The sequence below is a fragment of the Psammomys obesus genome, unplaced genomic scaffold (assembly GCF_907164565.1).
Source record: "Psammomys obesus unplaced genomic scaffold, mPsaObe1.curated_primary_1811, whole genome shotgun sequence".
Classification (NCBI taxonomy): domain Eukaryota; kingdom Metazoa; phylum Chordata; class Mammalia; order Rodentia; family Muridae; genus Psammomys; species Psammomys obesus.
The window spans coordinates 20,594,786-20,618,822 of NW_026585644.1; the positions used below are offsets into that span (position 1 = coordinate 20,594,786).

Below are 24,037 nucleotides of genomic sequence, written 5' to 3' on the forward strand. Positions count from 1 at the left end.
CGACAATCAGCTAACAGTATGGAAGAGTGAGACTCAGTCTAAATCCCCAGTGGTCACTTTTAGATCAATAACTTCCTTCAGCAAAGCTCCACCTCCCAGGTTCCACAACCTTCCCAAACAGCGCCACCAGCTGGGAGGAGGTGTTCAAACACGAGAGCCTATGGGAAACAGAAGCAAACCACTACAGCAGAATATTGTCTGCTTGTATGTGTGTGTGCGTGTAGTCATATATGTACAGGTGCATGTGTGTCTGCAGGTACACATGTATGTGCGTTGTGGCGGGCAGAGGTCAGCTTTGGATGTATTGTCTCAAGTGCTGTCTTTAACTGGCTAGGAACCTGCTGGAAATCTAAGCTTGCTACCCAAGCAAGCCCCAGGGATCCGCCTGTTATCTCTCTCCTCAGCAATAGAATTACAAATGCTCACCACTAATATCTAGCCTTTTGCTTTCTTTTGTTTTGTTTGACACAGGGTTTCTCTATGTAGCCTTGGCTGCCCTGAGTCTTCCTTCATAGACCAGGCTGGCCTTGAACTCACAGAGAGCCACCTGCTTCTGCCTCCCAAGTGCTGGGATTAAAGGCATGTGCCAGCCCCCCAATCTAGCCTTTTTATGTGGGTACTGGGAACCAAACTGAGGTCTTCACGCTTGCAAGAAGCTGAGCTATCTCATCACCCTTGTGTCTGATACTCACATTTTCCCCTTCTTGGGTATGTATACGTGTGTGTGTGTGTGTGTGTGTGTGTGTGTGTGTGTGTGTGTGTGTGAGCAACCACTGGTGTCACACCTCAGGAGCTGCCCGCCTTGTTTTTTGAGGCAGGGTCTCTCATTGGCTGGAGGCTCACTGGCTATGCTGGCTGGTCAGTGAGTCCTAGGGCTCCCAGCAGTGGGATTTTCTTACATGAGCACTGAGGATCAAATAAAATAGGTTCTAGGCTTACATGGCAATTCTCTCATTAACCAAAATGTTATCCGAACAGGCCTGTTGAAAATCCGCAGTAACCTGGGTGTCAGGAAGAACAAGGCAGATCTCTGAGTTCGAGACTAGCCTGGTCTTAGAGTCAATTCCAGGACAGCCAGGGCTACACAGAGAAACCATTTCAAAAGAAAACAAAAGAAACAACAAAAACAAACAACCTCCCCCCCCAAATCTATGCCATGTTATTCTCTATTCTCTAGCAATATCTACTTAGGTAAAAGGAAATTCAGTCTGAATAATTGATGTCTCACTAGATGGCAATCACACAGACTTGTGTTGGATTCCATTCATATTACCTATGAACAACAACTGGATTCAGTTGGTTTATTGAGTGACCACTATTTCAACCCTGTTGATCAGAAGCAACCGACAACAGTTCCAGGTTCTCCAAGGGATTTATTTAAACACTAGCTTGATGAGGAAATTCTGACTGGCTTATTCTCTCCCTCTCCGGACTGCAGAAGGCCGCTGTCCCTGCACACATTCATTAAGATGGGCTAGATTATTGCAGCTGAACATCTGACACATTTCATGCCTCGTGGGGATTGGCAGAGGATCTGTTCCATGCAGCCCCTCAGGCCTCAAGGCCAGCTGTGGCTCTTGTGTCTTGGAGATGCATGATGTGGAAGCTAACTGCCTCACAGCCAACTGCCTGAAACTAATGCAGTCTCCCAGTCCTCAGAAGGGAAGAACCAAGGCTTGCTAACTGTTGTAGTGAACACTACACCCTGTATCTGTTCCTCCCTTCTTCAGAGGCAGAGCTAACTCCTGGTTGTTACCTGGGCACATGGCTGTGTCCACCTTAAGATTCCATTTCCAAGTCTGTGGTTAAGAAGTGGTCAACACTGTCAGTTTGAGCCTGCAGAAGGGCCCTAAGAGCATGACCTCTTCTCTTCCTCCTTCCACTTGGCTAATGGCTGGGTGTTCCTGGATTTTTTGTTTTGTTTTTAAGATCTATCTATCTATCTATCTATCTATCTATCTATCTATCATCTATCTATCCAGTTTTCTGCCTCCTAGTATGCCTGAGGAAGGAACCAGATCTCTCACATTACAGATGGCCATGAGCCACCATGTGGTTGCTGGGAATTGAACTCAGGACCTTTGGAAGAACAGCCAGTGCTCTTAATCTCTGAGCCATCTCTCCAGCCCTGAAGTGATCTTGTTAATGGAAGACAAGCATGACACCACCTGGAAGAAGCCTTAAAGGGAACAAAGTGCCAACTCTGGATTCCCTAAACACGATATAATCTAGTTTCAGCCAGTTATTTGGAGACTTTTGTTACTAGTGGCTGATTGTAGTCCTTGGTAGTACAGGGTGTCTACAAAGTCTGTCATAGTCCTTTCCAGTAAATCATTTCTCTTTCTCTTACAAGTGCAGTGTCAACTCTTAGACACAGAAGCCATGGGTCAAGATATCATGAAGCCAGGTGTGGTGGCCACACCTTTAATCCCAGCAACTGGGAAGCAAGGCAGGTAGATCTCTTTTAGTTTGAGGCTAGCATGGCTTATATAGCAAATTTCAGAATAACCAGGTCGAGAGAGAGAGAGAGAGAGAGAGAGAGAGAGAGAGAGATCCTGTCTCAGAAAACAATCTCATTACTAATAGAGAAGAAAGACTGGGGACATCAACTTTCAGGTTGGTGGATAGATGGACCTAACAAGCCATCACTGAGCTAGACAGGATATTTGCCTGTTTCTGCCCTAACTTGGGCTTTTCATCTTCAAAGTCACTGATACTTTGGACAGGAGAAATCTGCTGTCTAGGTTTATCATGTTTGGTGACATTGTTCAGTGACATGCTGTCCTCTACTTCCTTCCAGGTGTTAGTAGCACCTTAGCCTTGTATCCAACGAATTTCTAGACATTGCTGAATGTTGAAGTGTGTGTGTGTATGGAATAACTCAACAACTACAGCTATGCACCCCCTAAGAATGGCTTTCAAAAATGTGTGAATGTGTTGTGTATTGGATATGAAGGCCAAAGGTTGACACTGGCTCTCTTCCTCAGTAATGTTCCATTTTACTTTTGATAGTGTCTTTCTCTGGACTTGGGGCTCAGTTTGGCTAGGCTAGTTGGTCAATGAGCTTCAGGGGTCAGATTCTGCTGGTGCTACAGGGATATATCATGGTGCCCAGCATTTCATGCAGACGCTGATCATCCAAATCTAGGTCATGTTTGTGCAGCAGGCACTTTAATGATTAAACCATTTCTTCAAAACAACAATGTATATTTCCATAGGCAGGAAGTTCTCAATGACTAGCCCAAAGCTATAGCACCCTTAATATTTGGTTCCCTTCTTCAAACTGACCGAGACCAGGCCATTTTCTTGTGTGTTTAAGACAAGGATGCGGGAGTAATACCAGAGTTCTTCATAGAGACCTAACACTACAGTGTTCTTATCCAACACTCCCTCCTTTTGCTACACGTCTCTGTACAGAGAGCCATTTCCCTGGAGCTGCTGTGAACACTTGCTTAGGGACCAAGAGGCCTTAGTGAGGATGAAGCCACTGCTCCTAGTGGACAGTCGGAGAAAGAAGGGAGCGAGTGTGTACATGCACACTTGGCCACAGACCTCCTCAGGTCTAGACTCAGGAACTCACTGGAGCTCATAGGGAGGTTGCTCCAGTCACTCACAGTAGAGTGGGTAGCATACTCGTGAGGCCAGTGGAGGAAAGCCCTGGAAACTAACCTGCAGAACCCCATTTTATCAGTTCTAAAGGGAAGAAGCCAAGCAGCAGAAGACAGGCGTGAACGGACATTCACTACTTAGAGAAGTTCCTGTCCACAGGATTTCGTGCAGAGCAAAGCGGAGCAGTCGCTGCACCCCACAGGTCAGAGACCTCTGCTCACCTCTGCTAATGCTTCCTCCGAACCCACCACCCTCCGCTTGCCTGTCTTCTGTTACTCATTCTTCCACGTTCTCCAGACCTACCTGCTCCTCTGGGGTGGTATCTCATCAGATGAACTCCTCTCCTGGTTTTAACCATCACACATGAACCAACATCTGCCAGTGCGCTCCACAAAGCTCAGCAGTTCCTGGGGGCTTAGGCCTCTACACACAGATGCCAGAACTATCCCTTCATCAAACGTGTCTAAAGTCTAACTGTTACCCATTTGCTGTTTCTCTTGCATTCCCTGTCTCATCAAATCATTCCACCAAATAGTCCAATGAGGAAACAGAGTACCTTCTAAGCCAGCAGTGCTCAACCTGTGGGTCGCAATCCCTTTGGGGGTCGAACAACCCTTTCACAGGGGTTGCCCCAAGACTATCAGAAAACACAGATGTTTACATTATGGTAACAGCAGCAAAATTACTGTTATACAGTAGCAACAAAAATAATTTTATGGTTAGGTGTCACAACATGGAAGTGTATGAAAGGGTCGAAGCATTAGGTAGGTTGAGAACACTGTTCTAAGCCTTCCTTTGGCTAATTTCAAACAACAACCTTTTATATATGAGGGAACACCTAGAGGCCAAAAATGGTACTTTCGAGGAATCTTGAAATACACCAGCAGATTGCTGGGCTCACTGTGTGAATAAAGAGCACAGGGCAGGCAGTGTTATTTTTTTAAAATATTTTAATTTTGGATCCCTATTTTAAAATTTTTTTTTTTTTTTTGTATACACAGTTGTTATTTCAAGTTGCTTCAAATCTTTTGTAAAGCAAGGGAGATTTAACATACTAATGATGCGTCCCAGACTCCTGTACAACAAGCCAGGTCCTATCAGCCCCACGCCGCACTCACCCGCTCACCCGTTTGCTAGACATTTATTGGGCACTTGTTTTGGACTAGGCGTGGTGCACGGTGCTAAGCACAACTATGAAAAAGGTCTCCTGCGGAGCTCACAGTCTAGTGGTAAGATTACTGAGTAAACTGAGGCACAGAGAGGTAAATGACTTACCCACTGAGGTAGAAATAGCTAGGTGCTTGGGAAGGCGGGATGAGAGTTGAGTGTGGGCAGGGTACAATGCATGGGAGGTAAGCCCCTCTGACTGAGGAGCAAGGCTGCACGCAGAAACACATTGTAAGATCTGCTCACAGAAGCATAATAATGCTTTTAATTTCACCATGACCAAATTCACGTTGTGGTGAACTGATCCACTGCCAGATGGCATTTCTGTAGTTTCCCCCAATGCCTTGAGGCATGCCACCAATCTACTGGGACATAACGACTCTGTAGGCAGCTTAGAATCAAGAAGTAGTCGACTCCAATTGTAGCACTGGGGACCGTATTAAAATACTTTCAGTACACGAAGCTAAATGTACAGGCATCTGTGAAACTTCTTCACGTAAAACTTTAAAAAAAAAAAACTCCTCTCACCCCCATTCAGAGGGTTCTAATAAGTTACGGGTACGGAGGAAGTAGAGCGTTGTCTGTCATTTTCCCTATATACATTATTTTGGCTGTTTAGGGTAGAAGTATCACTCAGACACATTTCATAAGCAATCTAAACATGATACAGATATATACAAAGGTGCCACATTTGGCCCCGTGTGTGCGCCTCACCAGCGCACAGCACCTCACTGCAAATGTGAACCACTGTAAGGCAACTAACACCATCCATCAGGGCAGGGTGGAGTCCACAGCCAGCTGGCCAGATGTCTGTTCTTGTGACATTCTTTGTGATAAAATTATTTCAGAAGGCAAGAGGTCCGTTTCACTGACAAAAGGCAGTACAGGATTATCGAAAGCGCTGATTTTGAATGTGGAAACCATCCAGGAACTGAAGCAGGAAGCTACTAGAGAACACTACTGGCCTTCAACACTGCTACAGACCTAGAATGAGAACAAGAGCACTCCACGGAGACTTATTGCTGAGGATCAAATCAGTACGTAATTCATCTACGCAGGATGCTCCAAAAGCCTTCATCACTTTGCAGTGCTGTCAGCCACTCCCTCTAAGTAGTTCCTCACCTCACTGAGGAGGCTTGTCTTCTGAAATAAGACAAAGAGACTGAGTGGTGGCTGTAACAGAAGCTGAGCACATGATTCAACAGTTTAAAAGGAATGAAGTCCCCTGGTCAAGAAACTACTCTCACACCAATGGCAGAAATGAATTTTTCAGGCTCACAGACCAACAGGCACTCCAAGCCTGTGATTGGAAAGCACCTGCTAGAGAACGCAGACAGCCTCTTTTGCCCAGAGTACATGAGCTGGTGCCCCCACAAAACCAATTCTAAAGCTCTCTTCACCATACTAAAATGTGCCGAACACAGTCATAGGGTTTTTAAGAGACAGGCCCTCTATGTAGCTGAGGCTGGTTTGCAATCTGGATCTTCTTGCTTTAGCTTTCCCAGTGCTGGGATTTCAGGAGTGCGTGGGATATAGGATGCACAAAAGTATCTTAAACAGAGGCTGGAGAAATGGCACAGAAGGGAAGAGCTTCCACTGCTGTTCACGAGGATCAGGGTTCCTTTTCTAGCACCCACATCTCATAAGCGCCTGCAATTATAGCTCCACGGGATCCAATACCTTTGGCCTCCAATGGCACCTACACTCATGTGAACATACAAGTGCCTGTAATTCCAGCTCTAGGGGATCCAAGGCCTTTGGCCTCCAAGGGCACCTGCACTCATGTGCACATACCCACACATGGACACACACACACACACAATTAAAAATAAACATAAATCATAAAAAAACCCTTACAGATATGTTTACAGATTATATACAAAGTGTTAGTATTTTTCTAATCGTAAAAGTGGTCCGTTTACCTTTCTCTGGCTGTTCCGGATGTCTGCTTTTAGATGGAGAGGCCCCTATTTCATCAGTCATTTTACCACTTGAGTGGTTCTGTTCTACTTCGCACAGATAGACATCAATGGGTCCTTTGGTGCTCCTGATATGCACTGTGATAGAATCCTAGCAAGGCATGCAGAAACCATACAGGTGAGCATGGCATCCACTAATCAGTTTTTCAATGAACTTCAATTCTTGTAGTTTCCTTTCTACTGTGCATCTGAGAAAAGCATGCTTCCAACTGTCACTACATTTTAAACTACTGGCCAATCCCCAGTTAAGACCTCTGCTTAGCCACGTGAACAGCAATGGTCTTGGAGCTACCACACTGAAAGCTGAGTCCTCGGAAGCTTCTCCTCCTCTGGTGGCAGAGAGCTCTGGAGTACCCAACTGTACTATACAGTAAGGGCTTTAGGTTCCAAACTAGTGCAGAGGTACTGAGGTCACTGGAAGGCTATTCTCCTGTCCAGTTAAACGATGTAAGAGGAAAGGATGCAATCAAAACATGCCTTGTGTAATTTGAAACATCACGTGCAAAGAGAGCTATGTTAAATGACGGTTGTTCTCTGGCCTCAGTTTAATTTACCCAGAAGCAAATTCCAATGGTTTTCCCACAAGAAATTAGAAATGTGTTTGCTTGTATTTAGCGGCTCAACGTGGAAGGGGCATTTTCAGTTACGACTCCTTGTCTTTCCCATTGGGAGCTGGCCTGGCTCTCAAGTCCTCCCTTTCCACATCCACATGGACAGGTTGGTCTAGACACCACTGTTGCTGCAGCTCTTTGTCCACTGTGGTGTTTCCTCCAAGCAAATGGGTGAGTGACCTGGTACCAGACAGTTGAGACAGACTGACAAAAGTTGGGTGATTGTGGAGAGTCAGGGAAGGCCCAGTTTAAATGGAAACCTTTTACCATTAAATAATGCAAGAAAACAATGTTGCTCCCAACTGATAGTCAGTAGAAAGGACTTCAAAATCTGCCAGCTGCAAAATCATTCTGTAAACAGATTCCTGGGGAACTAAGGGATGGCTCACTGGTCCGTCTTGAGGAGGATCACCCACATCATGACAATCACAGCCCCCTGTAGCTCCAGTTCCAGGGAGGCCAACGCTGAGGCCTCCATGGGCATTTGCACTGAGGTGCACATATCCCCACACAATTACACAGAAGCTTTTAAAACAAATTAAAAAGAGAAACTTTTTAGGCCACGCTGTCTCTGTCACAACTACTTAACTTTGCCATGGTAGCAGAAAGCGGATGGGTGATATCTAAACAAAACTTGCTCCAACAAAACTATTTACATGAGCAAGAAGGAAGCCAGAATGAGCTGAAGTTCACCGTGCCTGCCCTATACTAGGCACAGAGTACCCACTACAGTCCATTGACCCAGCACACTGCTGGAAACAGCCAGCCTGGAGGACCTCAATCACAGAGTTCTAAATGGGAACAAAAGAGGCTCAGGATGAGCTCAGAGGCTCAGAGATTTAGCAATTACAGTCAAGCAGATCAGAGCATCGAGAAACCAAGCCCCATTGGTTCCTGTAGATGGATTAGCATGCCCCAAAGAAAAGCTGTGCTGCAAGATTAGTGGCTATTCAGTTTGAAAGAGTTTCAGCATCTGTGGAGTAACTCATCCTAAATGTGTTACTTGGATACTTATCCTAAATCCGAATCAAACTAGGGAATGCCACAAAGTCACCATCTGAATGTGACTGAGGGAAAAGCTAGTGCTCCTTCATGACTGATGACCCACTGTCAGATAACAGGGTCTCACTTGGACAGTGCTCTGCTGGGGACAAAAGAAAGGAGGGTGGTGGGAGCATCCTTCACTATCGCAATGAAGGGCTGGGTATGTGCAGCCTGGGGGCTACCCAGCTGTCAGAACTCCATGATCTGTGCTGAGATGGGCCACTGGCTTTGGATCTGACCGCAGGAAGCCACCTCACTAAGTGTCTTTCTGGTGACAATTACTGTCAACACAAACTTTCCTGAAGTAGCTGGCCGTGGACACAAAGACTGATCTTACAAAGGTTGTGCACCTGTGACTTGGTGTTGTAGCTCATTCTTGATCTTTGGCAAGGTCACTGAAGCTCTGACAGTAACAGCTATTACTTTCAGAACTTTAAGACCAACGCTTCCATGGCCCGACAGCAGCAGCATGGCTGGAGAGTGCTTGCAAGCCAAACTATCCTATGCCTGGTCCTGCTGGTCACCATGGGGGCTCCTGAAGTACTTCTCCCTCTCTGTCCTTGGCTCTCTCATCTCTGAGAAGGTTACAAGGACTACCTCACTCATGGTTAAGCTAACAGGGGTTTAGTCTGACAAGCACAAAGTTAATAGTGGTCACAGACATGGCAGCTAACTCAGGTCCTCCCTTTGAAAATCCTTTCTGTAGCACAGTGCTACCTACTTCTCTGGGAGCCGGAACATCCAGTCTGGTTTCCTCTGGAGCCTTCACTGCAATGACAATCTGTTCGTGGAAAGCTTGAATGCTGTGGATATCCTGATAGGTCACGTACGCTAGTGTGAAACGTGGTCAAGGATCTGACAAAATGGGCGCATCACCAACCCCCAGCCCTGTCCCTGCTTTTTTTTTGAGGCAAAGTCTTACTATTTTGCACTGGCTGGCCTAGAACTTACTGTATAGACCAGGCTAGCCTTGACCTGCCTTTATGTGCCTCCTGAGTGCAGGGAATGAAGGTGCGCACCACCACACACAGCCAGATCACCATCTCTTAAATGAATGCAGGTACTAGACTACCTTAGCATTTACGGGAGACAACCTTACAATGAAGGGAAGCAGTCAAAAAAAAACAAAAAACTTCATGATAATTATTTAAAAAAAGAATTACGATTTTATGGTGTTTTATAATATTTGTAATTCAAAGAGCTCCTTTATACCAAATACTGATTATAGCAATGCCTGGAGAGAAAAAAAATTAATAAAGCCTGAATCCTGAACATAAAGGGTTGGGTACAGCTGTTTCACATCCCCAGTGGACATCCAAAGCCACAGACTCATACCAAACCCAACATGCAGTGTGCATTTTCCTACAGCACAGTTCTATAATAAGGTTGAATTTATAAATTAGGCATGGTAAGAAATCAATAATAAGAGTGCAGTTACAACATACAGCCTACTGAAAATTATTTAAAAAATTCTAGAATTTTCACTTAAAACTCTTAAGATCATAGCTGATTGCGGCAGCAGAAATTACAGAAAGCAAAACCACAGTTCAGGGGGACCACTATGTTCAAACCCCCACCTGCAGTACGTTCAGTGTACATTCTCACTCCTAGAGTTAATGCTAGCACTTTCTAAGAGAACTTGAGAAAAAAGCACTCCGGGTTTGGGTAAGAATCCTCCAGAAGGCAGGGAAAACTAGTCTCCAGAACAGGAAGAACTGGAAGCAAGTCCTCCATGCTGCCATGCACCTGTGATCTCCCTTTAAGGGCATTTCAATCATCCAATGCCTCTCAACTCCTTCTACCTGTTGCTGGACGCTTCACTCAATCCAGTTTCTCTTGCTTCCTTTCTTTTAGACTACAGACTCTCTGGTTGGCTGTGGCATTGTAAGCCTTGGCGTCCATTTTCTAAGATCTGTCCTGTGGTAATAGGATTTGGCTGCCGTGCAGAGTAGAGGGAGCATGAACCGAGGGGCAGCTCAGAATCATAGGCACTCAGAGAGGGCACTGAAAGTCACAGACAGCAGAACAGTCTTGGGGCCCAGGAGAAGCAGACGCAGAGGACCAACCAGCCTCTTCTGGGTCCTGTTCCATGAGCTTCTGCGTGGAGTGCTGAGCTAAGACATTAATTCAGGCTGGCCTCGAACTCGTGATCCTCCTGCTTCTGCCTCCTTTAGCAAATTCTATCAGTGTGTTGCACCACAACCGGTGACACTAACGCAGTGGCAATGTTTTAGAAATAAATTAGCCCACAGATTAGGGAAAACCTGACTTTCACAAAAGCTCACAAACACTTTACTGTGCAGGACAGAAAATACAGAAATAAAGAAACACTCCTTAATTTAAGTAGCAACGGCAGGCTGGGTTTGTCACTGCCAACTGTCATGCTGACTTAACTATTAAACACAAAGAAGCTACAACCAACACGACTGCTTCTGTATGTCTGAGGTTACAGCACCAAACTTCAATTTACTCTAACTTTTAAGGACCTAATTTTCTATCCTGAATAGGTATCCCCAAGCTCTCCCTAACACATCATCTACTTTGGAAGCAGAACTTCTAAAAAGGTATGGATGGAAGGATATCTTTCATTTTCTTTGTCATCTGTTAACTCCAACAGTTGCTGAGCACAATCTTTAATCAACTCATCCAAGGCGTCTTCCATTGCCGACAGGTCAGAGAGCTCGGCCTGCAGCTTCTTCTGCTGGGGTACGGCTCCAAAGTTGTTCAGATCAGAGCCTCTGCAGGAGACAAACACACGGTCAGCAGCTGCCAGGAGGAGAGCAAGGCTGTCTATGAGGGACAGCTGGCCAAGTGAGAGCACCTGCTAGAATCTCATGTCTGCGTTTCCTTTAACACTGTCTGGGTGGTTATGCCTGTTCTTTTCTTGGGACAGGGTTTCTCTATGTAGCCTTGAACTCACAGAGAGCCACCTGCCTCTGCCTCCCCAGTACTGAGATTTAAATGACTGACATAGTACCCTAAAAGAGTCCGGTCGCATCAGGTTGCCTGTATTTTTCCTCAACCAGTGTCCTTCACGAACCCCTTTCCTCTAACATTCGTTTATTCATCTGATGATCTTTGGGTTTTACATCTGCCTGTGGTATCTCTGATGTACTCGAATGCGGGAATTCTTTTTCCTAAGTTTAAAACTCTCTTCTGTGTGCGTGTGCACAGACAGCTCTGTCCATGTCTTATCTTCGGGCCTTTTGGATATTACACCCAGGGCAGTGTGTCAGCTGACCAGCATCACAGTCACCCAGTGTACCCGCTCAGAACGCAGATGCCTGCTCCTCCCTGGAGAGATCCAATTGCAACCCAGGGGGCTGGTTTTCGGGTTGTGCACTACACTGTTCTTGAGAATCATGTCTTCAGTTACTAATTTTTCCTAAGGAAATCCATTTTAAAAATCCCCTCTGTGGTTTCATTTTTATGATTGTAATGGGAAAATTAACTAATTAACCGCCTTATCCCATTTAGGTTTTCCACAGCATGTGAACGGTACTCTGCAGCTAATGTTCCCATTTCCCCCTAAGTAGTCACATACATTTAAGTGTACTGTGAGACAAGAAAACCGTAACCAACTTTTGCCTAAGAAGAATCATAACAACTCCACTTTCTATCCCCAAACACTGCAGCAGCTGGACAGAACTGCCACTCACTCAAAGAGAAGGGGAAGGAGCAGGGAGAGACGGGCAGCAACTCACATCCACCGTATGTGGTTCTTGGATTTCTTTTCCACAAGCTCGATGCCATCCAAGACGTTGGTGATGTCGTACACACGCCTTTTCCGGACTCCCAGTTTTGTGGCAACCTTGTTTAAGTCAAGGATGCCCCCAGGAGCAGATCTGACAAGATCCATAAACTTTCGAGTTAAGTACACCAGTGACACATCAAAACGGGGCCTCTTCACTTTCAGAGCTTCTGTAAATGAGGACACAGGACCACATGACCCCACACTTCTCAGCCCTCTTGATCAGACACTTATTCCCTCAGGATCAGAACAGACAGCCACAGAAACCCCCTTGCAATAATCCGTCACTGCTAGTTTCTATGGAAACATTTCTCTAGTTGGATGAAAAGCCTCAGCTGGTCTAAGCAAAGGCATGAGGTTTCAATAAAGGCCGGTGTGAGTTTCCACTAATTACCTGTTTCCACTAGTATTTATTTATACAAGTCTCGTATCTCTTATCAGAGAAGAAATTTCTGTAACCATCTCCACACTACACAGGAACAGGGCTAGGAATGATTTCGGAATTAAGTGCCTTTGTTCCATACATGTAATCTGCCAAAATACAATATACAGTTTTTATTCATTCTTCCTTGGGGGTGTTGTTGAGGCATCATGAACCGGGCCCACAGATGCCAGGCAAGCACCTCATCACTGTGCAACTTATTTTATGTATAAGAGTGTTCTGCTTGCATGTGCATGTCCAGTATCCACAGAGGTCAGAAAAAAAGCATAGGATCCCCTGGAAATGGAGTTGCAGGTGGTTGTGAGCCACTGTATAGGTGCTGGGAATCAATCTGGGTCCTTTGGAAGAACAACAAGTGCTCTTAACTACTGAGCCATCTGTCCAGGCATCCATACAGTTTTTAAAAGCAAAAGTAGGAAGATATCATTTTGTAATATGTTCTTTTACTATTGTGAACATTATGATGTATGAACAAATGTGCTTCATTCATTTTCCAAGACAGGGTTTCTTTGTTGCCCTCGCCATCCTGAAACTCACTCTGTAGACTAGGCTGGCCTTGAACTCTTGAGTTTCACCTGCTTCTGACTTCGAGTGCTGGGATTAAAGGGGGGCACCACTCCTACCTGGCTTAATTCATTATTCTTAATGGCTTCACATCTATATGCATGGAGTATTTGCTGAGTTATCCCGGTACTTGGGTACATAAACTCAAATAGTACTCACAAAACAAGCCAGGTTTCAGTATTCTCATTTTATACTCACTCATTGGCTAGATGTTTTTTGGGTATGTTTTAATCTTATTAGCTCGGGTTATAAGCACATTCCGAGAATGTCAGCCATTTTATAAAGAACAAATCTAACGGAACATCTCTCTAACGAGGGCTGCTGTGGGGACACCTTTCCAACCAAGAGAACTGCATGGGCCTGATAAGGACCTCTGCTCTAAACAGAGGTATGTGCTGAGCGGTATTCAAAGTCACCTGAGAGCATGAAATGCAATCTTTGCTGGAGTGGAGGACTGGGAGGATGTTGGGAGCAACACAGGAAGATGAAGAGGGGATGCTCCCAACTTCAAGGAGGGACAAAGTAGCACCTGAGAACCGGGCACACACATTGGCGTCCAGACTAGGGGTAGAATTGCTAGCAGAGCCCTGACTGGGCTTGGGAGTCAGAGCTGACGGGCAGAGGTGCGGCCTACACAGACAGGATAAAGACTGCAGCTCCACAGCTGTACACACGGGACGCAACACTGACTCTGAGCAAGCTGCTTAACCTTTCTAGGCTCGGCCTAATCATTTATGATGGATGACAATCCACAGGTGTATTCCGAAGCATCGGTCATTCATGCAGATGTCATCATCAGTTGGTGTGGGCCGGTTGAAAGAAACACTTCAAAGGTCAAGCTGACTCAACTCATTGACCAGACACAGGGGAGATGGTGGCAGATGCTCAGGCAAACAAAAGATGGTTTCTGAGAGAGATACCTGGGCATCCATAAAGGAAAAATCTGCCCATGAGGAGGACCAAATCAGGAGGAAATCAATGGAGGGGCTGCCAAGCACAAAGATCATCCAGTATCCTAAACGAGACCCCACGACAGAGCAAAGCCAGGAAGAGGAAAGCACGTGGGCAGAAGGCTATGCTGCCACGTGGTGCTGCCACTGCACTATGAGAGGGGCACAGACACCACACCCCCATCCACCCTCAACTTCAGCCACCAAGGTACCCTGTGCTGCTGCTCTACTTCTCAAACCCAAGCACGTGACTCTCCAACTATAAAATCCAAACCTACTTAGGAATCAACTTACTTCTCATGGACACATACTGTACGTTTTCTTCTAGATTAATCCTTATTTTTGATGGCTGGAAAGAAAAAAAACCAACAAAAATTAACCCTCGTTTTATAAACAGCAATGCAAATAAGTTGATTTTGTTCAATGATAGTTTTTTTTAAAGCCCCCCCATCCTGAGGTAATGAGGGTGTGAGAAAAAGGGTCTTTCCAAACTGCACCTGGACTGTGGTGTAACCCCCTGTTAAGGACCCTCTCAGGCTGCGTGTACTTCTGTAGGCTGAAGGCTGGCAGAAGATGGTAAGTGGGAACCTTCTGACAGACACTCCTCTATGCAGGCGCTGGGGAGAATGACGGTGAGGAAGGCTAATTTGCTCACCAACTCTCAGTCAGCCACGCACCCCCATTAACGAACAGTCAGAAGCCTTAAAGAAGTAATGGGAAGCAGTACATGATATGGATAGAGAAGTAAATCCACTGTTAAGTTACTGAAACAACCAGGCAGCTGGCGGCAGCCCCAGTGTTATTCTCGCCATGCCGCCGACTACTCAGAGGCTGCTGAAGATAAGTAAACTTGGATGACTTGCGATACATTTAGGAATTGTTTTTGCTCCCTGCATAAGTACACGCTATAGCCATGTGGGAATAGTCTAGTTTTATAGCTGAAAAGAGGACCAACCACATCAAGACCGTACTGAAGGTTCATGGTCTATGACAGTCTCACTCATGGTCTATGAATGTGGCACAAATGGGATGAGAGGCTGGCTAAAGGGCCAGGCGTGGGGCACCTGGAGGCCAGGGGTGGAACAGCTGGAAGTCAGGGAACAACAGGGAAGCTGCTCACACCGGAGCTATAGAGCCTCTGTAGGTGACTCTTGTCACCTCTGACAAGATGAGAACATCTGGTAGCAGGTTCACTTGAGATGACATCTTGCCTCAAAAACAGTTTAGGGCAGTCTGGGACTGAAATGAGCCCGTCCCCTGCTGGGTGTGTAACACTGAAGGTGGACGCTTCTCCCACGGGCAGGGACTAGCTCTCAACTCTGCCGGCAATGGCATCCAGTATCAGAACTCTGAAGCAGTCCTGTGAAAGTTGACCACAGACAAGTGTGACCGATGGTCACTGCTATTTTTGCATGTAACCCTTCTCCAAACACACTCTGGGACAGGGCCTAGCTACTGAAGCAAGGCTCCCCCCTCCCTTACATTTATACATTTCGTGTGTGTAGGTGCAATGGTGTACATGTGGAAATCAGAGGGCAACCTGTGAGTTGGTTCTTTCCTTCCACCATATGGTTCCCGGAGCTTGAACTCGGGCTGTCAGGCTTGGCAGCGGGTGCCATAACCTACTTTGCTATTGTGCTGGCCTCTAAGGCTTTTTGAGAAAGGTCTCATACCGCCCACGCTAACCTCAAAGTCAACCTGTTCGTAAGGATGACTTTGAATTTTGGGTTTCCTGTCTCCATCTCTTGAGGGCCAAGATTGCAGGTGTGTGCCTCAATGCCCATTTATTTGGTCCCAGGGATTGAACCCAGGGTTCTGTGCATGCCAAGTAAACACTACCAACTGAGTACACACTCTGGCCTCAAAGCAAGTTTCTTGAACTGAAAAATAACCCCAGCCTCTCACACTGATGTGAAAAGTGTTTGTGAATAGGTATCCTGAGGTATAAGTATGCACTCAGAGCTACCTGCTGCAGAAGCTTTCTTTCTTAACGTACAGCAGCAAGGCCAAGCTCTGCACACAGAATGCCTCCCTATCGGCTGGCCATTTGCTTTAGGGCGGCACCTCTTCTGCTTGCCCAGGTTGGTACAGGGACAACACTCCAATTAGACACGAGAAAGGATGCCCCAACCTGCAATAAATGCAGATCCATTACACACCAGCTGCACTGACACAGGAAACAGGTTCCAAACCATCACTGGTTTTCTCCCCTGGGTATGAAATCCCTCCTTCTCTTTCTAAGACAGCGTCTTGCTATCGTGTCCTGGCTATTGTAGAAGTCCCTGTGCAGGTCAGGCTGGTTTTAATCGTGCCGTCCTCTTGCTTCAGCCTCCTGAGTGCTGGGACACTTAAGTGTGCTCACCATGCCTGGCTAATATTCTCTGTGAAGCCACAAAGCCATCTTTGGGGCACATGGACATAAGGGCAGAAGACCAGACCCCTCCCCACCCCCAGGGGATACCATCAGAGAGCTCAGGACTTTCAGAGAACACTCAGCAGTGGTCTGGTAAGTGAGTTGCACCTTTGACATGTTCCCAACCACTTCCTTGCTGCTCCACTGTCACGTCTAGAAACCTCTGTGCCTACATCTGGGTACACAAAGTGCTACACTACCATCCCTGGGCCCCGTCCCTTATATCTACAGCTTTGAGCAGCTTCAGAATCTTCTGTTTGGAGATGGGATAAGGATGGGATCGGGATCTCATTGTACAGCCCAGGTTGGCCTGGAACTTGCTACACAGGCCAGATAGGCCTTTAACTCACCATCCTCCTGCCTCTGCCTCCCAAGGACTGGCATTACAGAACTGGGCCTCCACACTTGGCTAGAAGCTTTAAAGGTGGGAGAGAAAAATAAAAAGGTGACATAGAGACTGATGTCCTCGGCACTGCCTCCTAAATAGCTAGTTCTCTCTGTGCAGAGGCCTCTCTGTATTAGCTCCCTGCATGGGAGCAATGCTCCTGCAGGAGCTCACTGAAGGTGACCACTCCAAGTTGACTGCATTCATGTCATCCGGCAAGAACTTCCTTATCTTCTAAGGAAGTTCTAAAGTGCAAACCAAGTTCACCTCCATCCAGCACTATTGTCTCCCTGCTCAAAGCCCAGACCAGGTTTAAGCAATTTCTCCTGGCAACTCAGCAAGACATTTAACTGCCCTGCACTACAGCTTATTAAATCTTCACATTTCTTAGTCAATTAAAACCACAGACAAGTTTCTTTTCCTTCCGAGACAGGGCTTCTCCCTGTTAACAGAGCCCTAGGTCCTGGACTCACTTTGTAGACCAGGCTGGCTCCAACTCACAGAAATCCACCTATCTCTTCCTTTTGAGTGCTGAGATTAAAGGCGTGTGCTACTACATCAGCCTAAGTCACTCTTTTACAGGCAAGAAAATACAGAGTTCTGACTTTATTAACTTCTTGCTTAATCATTTTGTGCATGGCCAGATCTTCAGTACAGCATGAAATGGACAGAAAGACAAAAGCTCTTCAGAGAATGGAGCAGTCAAGCACAGCATTGCTCTAGGGCACACAGAGTATGACTAACAAGTCTTGAGGCTAAGGAAGGTCTAACGACACTCGTCTAAAGACAAGCTATCTATACATCTGGACTTCAGACACCTCGATGACAATATGGAAATATATGCACGAGTATTAACTTGAGAAAACGAGGCCAAGGATGGAGTATGGAAACACACACAGACGAAATAATAATATTTAGCAACAACAAACATGGAGCCAGATTATGTTAAGAGGTTTCTACTCTGTCCTGGGAGCACTAAGGAATCACAACTATATTCTTTAGCCAAATGAGATCAGAAACACACTTTTGAGACATCATCAATTATGGGAAAAAAAAAAAAAACACACACACACAACAGTGAAGGGTATCAACAGTGGCAGGAAACTGGTCAAGATGGCATTAGAGCATTGAATAGCAGTTGATGGCAGCTACTGATGTCAATAACTTCAGAGACCTGAGATGAGTGTGGGCCTGGGTGTCTGGAGGCAATCCTTTAAGAGAGAAAAGAGCAATGCTTGGGTACCACAGTAGGCATGGCAACTTTACGGTGAGAATGAGGCAAGGGGACTGTGAATCTCGCATCGGATATAACAATCTGAAATCTGTGGCTGGAAAGATGGCTCAGCAGTTACAAGCATTTGCTGTTCTAGTGGGCTGAGTTCAGTTCCCATCATCCACATGCCAGCACACAACCACTTGTTAACTTTAGCTCCAGATGACCTGACTCCCTCTTCTGGCCTCTGTGGGTACCAGTACACACACAGTACACACCAGTACATACACACAGACATAATATGTTTAAAAAAATTTATATCTAAGTAGGGACATCTAACTTACAGCTGGAATGCTCTGGAAAAAAAAATGTATTAGATTTGGGAGTTACCTCGAAGCAACTGATATCACCAGATTGGCTAAGAATATCTAAGACTTAGGAGGACCTTATCTTCTGATGCAACATGAAAAGTTAAGTGGTTTTACCAGTGTGAGCAGGTAAAGTGTCTATCAAATCTTCAAGAAACCCCATGGTTACAGGCCACAAGTTAGAGGTAGTGAGAGATCACCTACATGAACAAACTGTAGAGAGACACCACATGTCTGAAAAGGAAGGAGAAAGGAACAAGGGGACCCACCATGGCTGTTAAAAACACAACAGAGTTCTAAGCCACGAGTGAGTGGTTAGCTGCCACACAAGATAAGGTGTGAGACTGATACCAGCATTGACAAAACCTATAGTGATCTTGTTTACAATAATCTTAGAGGGTGCTTAGGACCCAAATCCTCAGCACAGTGCTGGGCGATAATGTACGATCAAGTAGAAACTGAATAGAAATCACTTAAAAAAAAAAAAAAAAGCAAAAGAAAGGAAAGAAATTAGGAAAGGCTGCAACTTGCAGTCATTCTGAGGTTCCTCCCAGTTTCCTCATTACTTAGCCACAGGCAAGTCACATATCTCTGAGACTGTTCTGACAAACTCTAAGACAAGAATAACAATCTCAAGGTTGTTGTGAGAAGTCAGACAAGGCAATGCTCATGAACTATCTGGCAAGGATTGGCCGGAATGGCTTGGATATTGCTTGCCTTGGAGAGAAATCAGGAGATATGGACAAAGGACGATCCAGCAGGGGTCCTGTGAGCGGTGGGAAGCACAGAACGGAGGGAACTGTCGCTCTTTCATTTCCCCTGTCAAACACCAAAATCGCTCAGTTGGTTAAGGCACTTGCCACCAAGCTTTACAAACTCAACCTGAGTTTCAGCCCGCGAACCACTGTGGTGGAGGCAAGGAACAGACTTCCCCAAGTTGTCTTCCAAGTTCTAAACGCGGCTCCCTGGAACCCGCACCCGCCCCTAACCCCCTATCTCCACCAAGTAAGTAAATGCAATAGGAACAAGTAAAAAACACAAGGCGGTTCAAGAATCGGAGCTGCAGGGCTCTGAGCCCCGGGGCACCAAGCGACCGGATGCAGAGGGTCCGAAGCCAGGAGCGCGCCCCGCAGCACGTGATCCCCAGTGGCCCCCGACCCGCGCTCACCAGTAGGGTCTCCACGTTGATGGGGTCCCGGCAGCGGCGGCGCACGGTTTCCTGCGCCGGGTCCACCAGCAGGCTGGGCAGTCTCCGCGCCGGCCGCTGCTGACTCATGCTGCCCCGCGCCCCTCGCGCCCCACGCGCCCTCCCGCCTTCCCCGGCGGGCTCGTCGCGCGCGTCCCCGGCCCCGCAGCCCCTTCAGCGCCGCCCCGGCCGCCCGCTCCACCCACGGAGCGCCGCGGATCCACCCACGGAGCACCGCGACCCCCCTCGCCCAGCGCTGCGCTCAGGCGCGAAGGGGACCAGGGGTGACGGCGGAGGCGCTCAGGTTCCCGGGCCGGCCATCTTTCCGCATGCGCAGTGCGCCGGCCTTTGCACATGCGCACCGTCTTCCGTGGCGCTCTCCCGCGCGCACGGGTCCTCGCTCGCTGCTGGCGCCCGGGTATCCCGGAGGATGGACTTAGAAAGGATGGCGAAAGGAAACAAAGAGGTGGAGCAGGGATTCAGGGGGACCGGAGCGGATGTTCCCACATCCCCACCGGCGGACTGCAGGTTCTGAGTCCCGAGAGACGATGACTGTCGGGCACCCATCAAGCATCTGAAGATGCCTAGCACATGCTCGTAAACAAGCCATCCTAGAGTGACCAAAAGGCGCATGCTTCTAAGCCCAGCGCCATAGAGGCTCAGGCAGCAAGATCACGTGTTTGAATTCGAAGCCAGCTGAATTATGTCCGTGGGAGCAGACTTTGTCCCAAAGCCACAACCTTTTTTATTTTTTCCACTTGCTGTATCAGGTTTTGATTCCTTATTGTATCAGGTTTTAGACTGGGCTCAAGAAGATAATGTTTTGAATATGACAGTGGAGGAGATAGATAAAATATTTTAATTGGGGGCCTAGAGAGATGGTTCTGCATTTAAGAGCATGGTCTGCCCTTCCAGAGGACCCTAGTTCAATTCCCATCACCCATATGGTGGCTCACAACCATCTGTTAACTCCAGGCCCGGTGGGGGGGGGGGGGAATCTAATGTCCTTTTCTGGTCTTCACCAGCACCAGGGACACACATGTTAAACAGACATACAAGCAGGCAAAACACCTATACATATAAACTAAACTAGAACAAAAAATGTTACCTGGAGACATAAGGTATGTTTTCAAATCATAAGGTCTTGAGCCAGTTTCTAAGACTGTGTCTTAGTTTGTTAAGTAGGGAGTTCTTACCAAATCAAGTCACTATGTAAAATGACTTACAGGATAATTTACTTAAATAGAGATGGCTATTTTTTTCGTTTGTTTGAGACAGGGTCTCTCTATGTATTCTGGCTTATCCGGCTTATTCTGGAGCTCCCTTGAACTCACAGAGATCCTTCTGCCTCTGCCTCCCAAGTGCTGGGATTAGAGGGGTGTGCCACCATACCTGATAAGACGTACACTTTTTAAAAGATTTATTCAATTACATTTAAAAATATTTTATTTAGTTTTATCTTATGTGCATTGGTGTTTTCCCTGCATGCATGTCTGCACTGAGGGCATCAGGTCCTCTGGAACTGGAATTAAAAACAGTTGTGAGACACCATATCGGCACTGGGGAGTGAACCTGGGTCCTCTGGAAGGACAGTCAGTGCTCTTAACCACTGAGCCATCTCTCCAGCCCCTATTTACTTCCTTTTAAATTATGTATATATGTGTGGAGACATGCACATGAGTGCAATGCCTGTGGAGGCTTGAGACTTCAGGTTCCCCCTGAGCTGGAGTTGCATGTGGTTGTGAGCCTCTGGATGTGAATGCTCTGGCCCTCCTGGAAGGGCAGAAAGTGCTCTTCTCTACTGGGCCATGTCTCCATCTCCTGTGTGTCTGAATGAAAGGGTAACGCAATGTGGAAATTCGGGGCTGGAGGGAAGATCCTGAGCTGCAGGAGTCAGACCTGGGGCGTAGTGAGGGCAGAGAGGATTTTTGGAGGGAGTTGGGCCCCACTAGATTATACACTTCTAGGGCTCAGAGGTCTTCTGTAGTCTTAGGGACTCCAGCGTTTAACTTGGAGCATGGCAGCTAGCAAGCAGAGATGGGTAGAAAGAGGATAGAAATAGAATACAGCTGTGGGGAGGTTATCCTTTGAAGAGGAAGAGCTCATTTTGCGCAGGGCAGAGAGTTTCTTACAGTAACTAGGAGAGCCTCTGTCAAAAGGAGCTCAGAGAGATCGGTGCTGGAGAATAGGAATGGCTAATTTCAAGGCCCCCTTATCCACCCTCTGTTGAAGAACTCTGCATACCTTTGTTCATGTAAACCTCATACTAAATCTGAAGGGTGTGGCCAAGTGTGGTTGTGTATGCTCGAAATAACAGCAATCTAGATGCTGAGGCAGGACCACGGGATGTTGGAGGCCAGCCTGGGTTCCATAGTGAGAGACCATGTCTTGAAAAACCAGGACAACAACAAAAATCAAACTTCTACTGCCAGCAAAACCCCGAGGACAGTTTTCTTCCCGATTTACAGATCAGGAAATCGAAGACCAATAAGATTATGAAATGTACCCAACAGGGCTAGCCAGCTGGTTAGTGGTAGACACATGATTTGAGTTCACAGCTGGATAATTCATTTTGGTATTTGGACCCTTGGGCAGCTTGTTGAAGACCAACCATACTTCTACAGTCAAAAGGAGTTAGGCCAGTGGAGGAGGGCTGTGGCTTATATCAGGTGAGAGGCTAAGGATAGACCTTGAGCACTGGCCTGCGGAGAGAGAGAACAGGGTTCAATCTTCCCACAGTCACAGAAGAAGCCCAGTCATGTGGCTGTAGGTTGAGGTCTAAATCATTCCTGTATTGTTGCATTTTTTTGGAGGTACTGGGTAGTAGGTCAGGAGCTGAAGAGACACCTAGCTCTGACAGGGACATTCCTGGAGCACTAGGGGCTCTCAGGTTGGTGAAGATATGTGACGAGAAAGCATAAGAACAAATTGAACGTGTCTAACAATGGCAATTCAGGGGAGGAGGGAAAAATAAACGATTTTGGGACCTTAAAGCAGGCTGATCTGGGATAGTAAGTGAAGGTCCAGAGACTCTGGAAGATTAGGTGGCTGGTTTTGTGGTGACTCAGCGGGCCTGCAGCCAGTGGATCCTTTGTGTTCGTCACTGGGGACTGAATGCACATATTCCCTTCTGAAATTCATGTGCTTAAAACCGTGCCCAAAGAACTGGTTGTTAGCTGTAGCCTTTGGGAGGGAACTAGCAAAACCTTGCAAGAATTGGGATGTCCTTATAAGAGACACTGAAGGGAGCATGGGTGAAGAAGATCAGCAGAGTGTTTGCCTAGTGTACACAAAGCCTTGATTTCATTCTCATCGCTATATAAGCCAGACACGGTAGCACACTTTTAATCCCAGGCACTTGGTGGTGGAGGTAGGCAGGTCAGGAGTTCAGGGTCATCCACAGCTAAATAGTGAGTAGTGAGGCCAGCTTGGGATACTTGAGATCCAGAAGGGGTCGGAGGGAGGAAGAAAGGGTGAGAGAGAGAGAATGTGAGAACACAGGAGAGATCTCCTCATTGAGTCACGAGTTCAACATTGACATTACCTGAGTGGGGGCCTGGGTGCTAAAAATGCAGGTTCCATGGCTCTATCCAGAACTAGCACATTAAAAACTCAGAGGTTTGAGACCACTCTTTAAAACACTGGCTGGGTCGCGGTCTGGGCCTAATTGTCCAAGTAGGAAACTAGGGCCTCCTGGCTCTGCAAGCACCCAGTCCCCAAAACTGATACTTTGTTAAATCAAAGCCAGGTTAATTTCTCTGATGTGATATTTGGGGATTAAAGGCTTAGAACAAACATGGATGGTGTCCTGACTAGTTTTATGTCAGCTTGACACAAGCTAGAGTCATCTGATAGGAGAAAAGGCCTCCATAAAATCCAACTGTAGAACATTTTCTTAATTAGTGATTAATGTAGGAGGGCCCAGCCCACTGTGGGTTCTATGAGAATGCAGGCTGAGCAAGACATGGGGAGCAAGCCAGTAAGCAGCACCCCTTCCTGGCCTCTGCATCAGCTCCTTCCTCCAGGACCCTGACTTTCTGTCCTGACTTTCTTTGATAATAAACAATGATATAGAAGCAAAAGCCACATACACCCTTTCCTCCCACGTTTCATTTGGTCATGTTTCATCACAGCAATGGTATTCCTAATTAGGACACAACTGGATGCATTCACTAAGCAGGCATATTGTCATGGACATAATGTACTTTGGAGACAGGGCAAGTGAATGATGCTGAGAATGACAAGGTGGTCACCCACCCAGAGAGTGTTTACAGCCTTTGCGTTTTATTCATTCTTGCTATCTTGTAGCCACTGTTATAACTAGAAAGGTCCTTAAATATTGCCTAATACTTCAG

The 24,037-nt window shown here is 46.6% G+C and overlaps 1 protein-coding gene across 1 annotated transcript; it reads right to left on the reverse strand.

The window, feature by feature from the left end:
* Positions 1–4,541: 4,541 nt before the first annotated feature.
* E2f6 (E2F transcription factor 6) lies at positions 4,542–20,009 on the reverse strand. The gene is made up of 7 exons (XM_055625494.1): positions 19,665–20,009; positions 14,412–14,466; positions 12,115–12,331; positions 10,992–11,148; positions 9,132–9,245; positions 6,699–6,846; positions 4,542–5,919 (listed from the first exon to the last, which is right to left on the reverse strand). The coding sequence occupies exons 1-7, from the start codon at positions 19,770–19,772 to the stop codon at positions 5,900–5,902; spliced, it is 819 nt and encodes a 272-aa protein (XP_055481469.1). The 5' UTR covers positions 19,773–20,009; the 3' UTR covers positions 4,542–5,899.
* Between the last annotated feature and the right edge of the window lie 4,028 nt (positions 20,010–24,037).

Coding starts and splice junctions, on each gene's coding strand:
- E2f6 (XM_055625494.1), bottom strand. CDS start 19,772: ATGAGTCAGCAGCGGCCGGCGCGGAGACTGCCCAGCCTGCTGGTGGAC. Junction 14,467..19,664: donor TCAACGTGGAGACCCTACTG/GTGAGCGCGGGT, acceptor TTTTCTTTCCAG/CCATCAAAAATAAGGATTAA. Junction 9,246..10,991: donor ATGACAAAGAAAATGAAAGA/TATCCTTCCATC, acceptor CCACGTTTCACA/CTAGCGTACGTGACCTATCA.